Raw genomic sequence first — 7,211 nt, 5'->3', positions numbered from 1 at the left:
CAGCCAAACCGCACAACTCCCCCGCGCTGTAAAAAGGAGCGTGAAAATCGCGCTCCTTCCGGCAATCCGGAAGAGACGTCGCAAGTGCCAAAGCGCATTCTTGCGACATCTCTTCTGGGTTTAGACGTCCGGACGCTGTGCGTCCGTTACGTCAAGATGGCCACGCCCATCTGTATAGGGCGCTGCCATCTTGCTGTATGGAATACGCGCGAGGGGCAAGGTGCGTCTGGAAGCGCCGCCCCTAGCGCGTATTCCTGGCGCAACGATGGCACCGCTTAGGCCCGTCTGTAAGGCACCTAGGACAAGGGGCAATGGATGCAAGCTACAGGAAAAGCGATTTCACCTAAACCTTAGGAAGATCTTCCTCACAGTAGGAGCTGATCAACAGTGGAATAAGCTGCCTTGGAGATTGGTAGAGTCTCCTTCATTGGCGTTTCTGAAACAGAGGCTGGACACCATCTGTCAGGTGTGACTTGATTGTAGATTCTTGCATGGCAGATGGTTGGCCTGGATGGCCTTTGTGATCTCTTCCAGTTTTATAATTCCATGATTCTTTGATTCCCAAAATAGATTCACCATCTTGAGTAGCTCCTTTAAATTTCAGACGGAAACCCAGAATAGATTTAGTTCCCACCTGACATTGGAGCCACCAGCTGCCACTGACCTGAGCTAGGTAATGCATGGTTTGATCCCTGAACTGCCACAATCTTCCTTCTGTGCAGTGTCCTATAAGCAAGAGATCATTATGTGGGATAAGTTGTTGCTGTTGTTGTTGTGTGCCTTCAAGTCATTTCCAACTTATCATAGTTGAACTGATATTATGATGCTCATATTACATGTCTTCCAGATCCAAAAAAAATGAAGATTGTTACATGGAGTTAGAGAAAGTAGAGGACCTTTCCAGACTGGAGTAAGTAAGGGACAAAGATATTTCCAGAGAGAATCTTCTGGAGGAGGCCCACTTTGCTGGCTTTGTACTGATAGCTCTCAATTGAATCATAGTGCTTATCTGAAGCACTAGGGAGGCTATTCAGAAACAACAGTGAAGCTCAGCACTATTACTGGGAATGCTGAAATACATTAACTTATTCGAGACAATAGTGATAGGTATTTCTCCACATGGCTCATCTGATTCTGGTTTGGGAAGGGGTGTACAAAAATGGGGATGCAGAATTTTTTTAAAAAAACTAAGGAGATAAAAATGTTGTCTTCTTTCTTTTCTTTTCTTTTTTTAGAGAAGTCTGTGAAAGTTCTGTGTTGCTGTGCTTGAAGAAGAGATTTCATCGGAGTTTTATTTATGTATGGGTATTATGTTCTTAATATCTGTGGTTGGTTGTGGTTGGTTAGCATAAGGTGAAAATGTGTGTGTGTGTGTTTGCTGGAAAGAAGGGGAACACTCTTTTCCTGATGGGAATCCAAACAATGCCCTGTTACAGACTGCCAAATAAAGCTGCTCGGGTCTCTTTGGAGGTATGCTATTTAAATGAGGTCGCGCCAAAGCCACACTCCATTCCTAAGCACTGGAGTGCAGCTTTGGTGCAGCTTCCGGATTCTTGGGATGCATGCACCATTTAAACAGCATACCTCCAAAGAGACCCAAAGCAGCTTTATTTTGGCAGTCTGTAACAGGCCAATATCAGTTGTGTCTTGGTGCCCTGGACTTACAAGAAACATAGTCGTGGTAATAATGGTGGGATACAGACCACCAGAAAGAGGTGGATGGTGGCCTCCTCTCTTTTCCGCGTAACCGCGCTGCACCATCCAAATTGTGTGGCGCGGCTACGCGGAAGCAAAAGGACTTCTAAAAGCGGCTCTTTTTTGCGCAGCCACAAACTGCCTGCGGCGGCATGAGAACATCGCTGTCGCACGTGCCCATCTGGAAAGTGCGCAGTAGTGATGTCACAGCTGTGCACGCTGTGTATACGGCGCCGCACAGCTGTGACGTCCTGGTGACGTCCTAGGGTTGTGGGGCATTTAGAAACGGCACCACGAGGCAACTCTAGCACGTTGCCAGGACATGCTACAGTGCCTGTTTGTCCAGGGCCAATAATAATAATAATAATAATAATAATAATAATAATAATAATTTGTATCCCGCCTCTCCCTGTATTGGATCATAAACTCCAGTCCCCAGATGCTGTTGGAGTTTCAAGTCCCAGAATGTCTGGTCATGGATCATGCTGGCTGGGGCTTCTGGGATTTGAAGGACCACAGTATCTTGTGACCCAAGGCTGGAAAACCACTGCACTGCAGGAACAGAATGGGAAGAGCAGAAATTTGAAATGCTTCCTTCGTTGTGAGCATAAAAACACCCAAACCATGTTTTCTTTCTTCCTAGACCTACGTTGGGCACATCTTGATCTGTGTCAATCCATTCAAGCCTCTCAGTTTTTATTCAGAGGAGGTGATGATCCAGTACCAGAAAGGGATGCTCTCCAGAAATGCACCGTATGTCTGTTTTAATTCTGCTGCTAATGTTCCCTCTGGATTTTGTGATCATTTCATTTGAGCAATATTACAGTGTCTGTCTTTAGAATTTAGGGAAATGGCTTTCACAGCCCTGTTAGTAACAATATCTTACGAGGGTGCAGTTTAGCAACAACTGATCTTAGTATAAAATTCCTGATTCATTTAAGTGGGGATATCGCTATGGAATTTACAGAGTAAGAGACAGAGTGCAAAATGATGGTAGGAGTGTGGTCTTTCCTTATCCTCCTCAGGAACTCAGTGCCTTTGTCTGCTTACTTCAGCCACAAATTACACTAGATCTCTGCCTTTCTGGGTCTGGGAAGGTAAAAGCCAGAACTCATATAAAAGCATGGCCTTGCCATTGTGTCCCCTGTCCCTAGGAAGTATTATTCCATTCTGGGTTCCACAACAACCTGGAACAGAAACCTGGCACAGAGGCGGGTTACAGACTGCCATTAAAGTACGCACGGAGCGCGTACTAGGGTTAGGAAGGGGCGGTGCTTCCGCACCCCCCTAACCCTAGTTCGCGCTCTGCACGCACAAAATGGTGGCAGCCGTTCCACACGGCCACTGCCATGATGGCGTCACGAATGCGCCGCCTCCAAACAAGGCGGCGCGGACGTGACGCCATCGCTCCGCGCGAGGACGCTTTAACGCGCCCTTTCCGCAGAGCAGGAAGGAGCTCCAAAATGGAGCTCCTTCCTGGTTTGCATCGCTGGGCGCAGCCTTCAGACAGCTGCGTCCAGCGACGCAAGGGAGAAAGGGGCCAAGCAGCCCCTTTCTGCTCCTCCCCGCTGCCATGGGGTGTCCTTGGGGGTTCAAGCCCCAAGGACACCCCTTTCCAGGCTGCGGGGAAGTGGCCTTTTTCTAGCCACTGAGGCCCCGATACACCAGGGGAAGGCGTGCCTACAGGCCGCCCCAAAGGGGCGATCTGTAACGCCCCAGAGTTTCTCCTTTATTCTACATAAAAGGGATTGAGAGCTCATGGGGCCAGAGGCAATAACCATCCCAGATTTACCCACTCACCCCCTCACTCAAAAAGATCACTCCGGCTTTTTTTTTTTTTTTTTTTGGTGGATATAAGAGAGGCTATTTGGGACTAAAGACAGGTCTTGGCTGCCCTTAATAGCTTTCAAATGTCCAATCATGTTCCTGGAGACATTTGGACATTTTTATGAATGAAATAAAAATAAAAATTGGAAAGGCAAGAAAAACTAGGGGTTGCACTATAATATCTGTATTATGGTTCAAGGGGTATTTGTTGTTATGTTCCTTCAAATCAACACTAACTTATAGTTACACTACCAAAAAGTTTCCTCTGCAAGATTTGTTCAGAGATTTGCCATGACCTTTCTCTTAGGATGAGAGAATGTGATTTGCTCAAAGTCAACCAGTCAGTTTCCATGGCTGAGTGGACATTTGAACCCTGGCCTCCCAAAGCCTTAAACCAGTGCCCCATGCTGGCATGGGAGCCATATACATACATTTATAATTTATAATGTGTCCTCACACACATGGGAAGCTTGATGGCTCCATGCCACAGTTATCCAAACTCATGAATCCTCTCCCTCCCCGCCAATACATTCAGCATCTATGATAATGTTATCTGTTGTATGCCTTCAAGTCATTTCTGATTTATGGAGACCCTAAGGTGACCCTATCATGGGGTTTTCTTAGCACGTTTTTTCAGAGGGGGTTTGCTATTGCCATCCTCTGAAGCTGAGAGAGTGTGACTTGTCCAAGGTCACCCTGCGTGTTCACATGGCTGAGCCATGTAATATATATGATAACACATATAAAAAGTCACACCAAAACATGAAGCAAGTTCACTGCCCCATTGACATGGATGCCAACAGATGCTACTACTTACACATCTACAAGCATTGCATGTTCATGGCCATACACCGTAAGAGTATCTGAAACAGTTCTCTTTCCCCTGGTTTTTAGCTGGCTGATGATAAACTGCGTTATGGCAAAGAGTGTGCTTGGAGATTCACCGGGCCACGGGGATGGGAGTGAGGGGAGCCAAAAACCAAAGGTTGCCATGCTGTTCCTTAACTATTCTGCAGGTCCTGAAAACCCATAGGGCCATTGTAATATTAGGATGGTGGTGGGGATTATGATTTAAAATTATGAGCTTAGGCCTTGTCTGCACTGCAGAAATAAGTCAGTTTGACAGCAGCTCAATGCTATGAAATTCTGGATTGGTAGTTTTCTGAGATGTTTAGCCTTCTCTGTCAGAGAGTGCTGGTGCCTAACAAAACTACAAATCCCAGAATTTCATAGGACGTAGCCATGGCAGTTAAAGTGGTGTCAAATGGCTTCATTTCTGTAGCACAGTCTTGCATAGTTCTGTATGATTCACAAGTCTCCTTAGTGTATAGACTCCACCAGTTTATTTTAGGATAGCATTGGTTTACCTTTCAACCACCAAATTTGTTGCTAGCTAGAATTATGATACCACCTGATCAGAAGAAAAGGTAAATGCAACTGATTTCAGTAGAACTTAAAGATAGTTAACTTTCTCTAGATGGCAGCCACTCTTTTTTTTTGAGAATGGGATACATCTGGAGCTTGGAGAAATAACCTTTTTACCTAGAAGTCCAATCAGTATGACCACAGCTGATACCTGCTAGGGGATTCTGACATTACAGATCCTCAAAATCACTTTCCAAAGCTCAGGTCAAATCATCTTCAGTTGTTATACCTGTTGTTATACCATCTTACCATGATAATTCATGGTAAGAGTTAGACAGGATTATTAAAATATACTCTGTGTGGGTAGCTGAAATTTCAGATGGTACAAAATGCTGTTTCTATGGATTTCCGTCAGGGATGGGATGGACAGAACACAATATCCCATGGTTATTCAATCTACATATTTTCCCATTTTTTCCTGAATCTGGCTTAACTTTGACCCAGGCCTCTGAGGCTAAACAGGCAATTTTCTTCACAGAATTTACACTGAAAGAGGCTTGCAAAATAGTCCTGCAAAACAGTCTCTCTAGACAGTATTACTACTACAGAGTTGGCTAAAATCATAATGTGGAATTTCTTTGTTTTTCTTCTGCCTGTCCAGACACATCTTTGCCATCACAGAAATGGCATATGCCTTTTCTCAGAGTTCAGAGAAAGAGCAATGCATTGTCATCAGGTAAAGTATCCTTGCCAAGGTATTTTGAGATTTCTCTGTCTCCTTGTAGCATTTTCATTGTAAATCAAATCGAATTAGCTGTATTCTGATAAATGGCTGCTAGCCACTGGCAGCAGTGGCAGGAAATCTTTTAATTTTGACTAATTCTGATTTCTCTTCTGCATACAAAGAGTGTTGATGTACTGGGTGATTCAAAAAGAATGGTGCAAAAGTAAAGCTGTTCTTATTTGATTTTGTACCATTCTTTTTGAATCACCCACTAAATGAATTTAAGGCCCGTTACAGACCGCCCAAAAGGGGCGGTCTCAGGCCGCTGCTGGTTGCAGCGTGGAGGAGCCGCAGCAGCCAAATGCGCGACTCCTCCGAGCTGCAAAAAAGGAGCACGAAAATCGCACTCCTTCCGGCAACCTGGAAGAGACGTCACAAGTGCCAAAGCGCGCACTCGCGATGTCTCTTCTGGGTTGGGACGTGCGGACGCAGAACGTCCGCTATGTCAAGATGGCGGCGCCCATCTGTATAGGGCGCCGCTACCTTGACGTATCAGTTACGCGCGAGGGGCAAGGCGTGTCCGGAAGCGCCGCCCCTCGTGCGTAATCACGGCGCCTCTTAGGCCTGTCTGTAACACGCCTAAGTCTCCAGGACTAGATGAACTACATCCAAGAGTATTAAAAAAACTCGTATATGTAATATCAGACCCATTCATATGTGTCATTAAAGGCATTAAAGGGCATTAACATTTCTCTTATGCTATCAACACTACATCCTATAGCCAAGGCATACCTTTGAAGAACATTTTGTGATTTTGTTGTGTGGTGACAGCAGTGGTGCTGTAAAATTTCTGGGCAAAACAGCAAGTGATCCTTTCCCAAACCACAACTGAGTGCTTATTAAATACCAAGAATAGATTAACAGCCTAATTAGAATGAAAATGGACAGAAGTTGCAAAACAAAATTGTTCAGCACCTGTCATAATAGACTGGCTCAAGTGTACATGAAATCTAGTTTTTCTTTATGAAATTAATATATCTTGTATTTCAATAGGTCTAAGGAAGAATTCAGTTCAAACCTATACATACTTTCCTGGGAGTCCTGCATTTTCCATTGAACTGAATGGGACTTACTCTTATGTGTGGAGAGCTTGAAAACATCATAATACTGTACACTGAGTATTTTTTTTTAAAAAAAGGCTGAATATTCCAATTATTTTGAAGCATAACAACAACAATAAATGCATTATTATGTTGTAATGAAAAATGTTTTTCAATTTTCAATTTTTAAAATTTTGTGCTGATTTAAATCATTTACCAGTAGTTAAAGTATAAATGAAGATATCATGATGTAAATAGATTTTGTAGCACCTTTGAGACTAATTGAAAGAAAGGAGTGTCAGAGTATGCCAGTTTGCATTGTAAGTTGTCACTGGAGACAGCTGTGGTAAATGGCAGGTGTAACCATGTTAGGTAAGCCTGCATTGTAAATTAGCCAATCAGCAGACTATAACTCCTATAGGAGTCTGTTTAGAGTTTAGGAGCATATTAGGTAATGTGTGCTCTCCGTGCTGGTTGTGAGCATACTGGTATTGTGTGCT

The 7,211-nt window shown here is 44.1% G+C and overlaps 1 protein-coding gene across 4 annotated transcripts; it reads left to right on the top strand.

The window, feature by feature from the left end:
- The first annotated feature begins 297 nt into the window (after nucleotides 1–297).
- LOC121924372 (unconventional myosin-Ie-like) lies at nucleotides 298–7,176 on the top strand. Of its 4 annotated transcripts, none has more exons than XM_042455790.1 (7): nucleotides 298–466; nucleotides 605–673; nucleotides 848–910; nucleotides 1,236–1,299; nucleotides 2,339–2,448; nucleotides 5,549–5,623; nucleotides 6,665–7,176. In XM_042455790.1, exons 3-7 carry the CDS (start codon nucleotides 873–875, stop codon nucleotides 6,726–6,728), a joined length of 351 nt encoding a protein of 116 aa, XP_042311724.1. In that variant the 5' UTR covers nucleotides 298–466; nucleotides 605–673; nucleotides 848–872; the 3' UTR covers nucleotides 6,729–7,176. The 4 variants fall into 4 exon arrangements, with proteins under 4 accessions (XP_042311724.1, XP_042311723.1, XP_042311725.1 ...); XM_042455789.1 differs by having other exon boundaries at nucleotides 571–673; XM_042455791.1 differs by lacking the exon at nucleotides 605–673.
- The last annotated feature ends 35 nt before the right edge of the window (nucleotides 7,177–7,211 follow it).

Source organism: Sceloporus undulatus, chromosome 2 (genome assembly GCF_019175285.1).
Source record: "Sceloporus undulatus isolate JIND9_A2432 ecotype Alabama chromosome 2, SceUnd_v1.1, whole genome shotgun sequence".
Classification (NCBI taxonomy): domain Eukaryota; kingdom Metazoa; phylum Chordata; class Lepidosauria; order Squamata; family Phrynosomatidae; genus Sceloporus; species Sceloporus undulatus.
Note: the sequence above shows the minus strand (reverse complement) of the source record. Positions and strands in the feature narration are given on the sequence as shown.

Bases quoted from the DNA above. Each gene is read 5' to 3' on its own strand.
- LOC121924372 (XM_042455788.1), top strand. From the start codon at position 2,161: ATGTCTGGTCATGGATCATGCTGGCTGGGGCTTCTGGGATTTGAAGGA. The intron at 2,449-5,548 runs GTATGTCTGTTT...CTGCCTGTCCAG, and splicing joins ATGCTCTCCAGAAATGCACC to ACACATCTTTGCCATCACAG.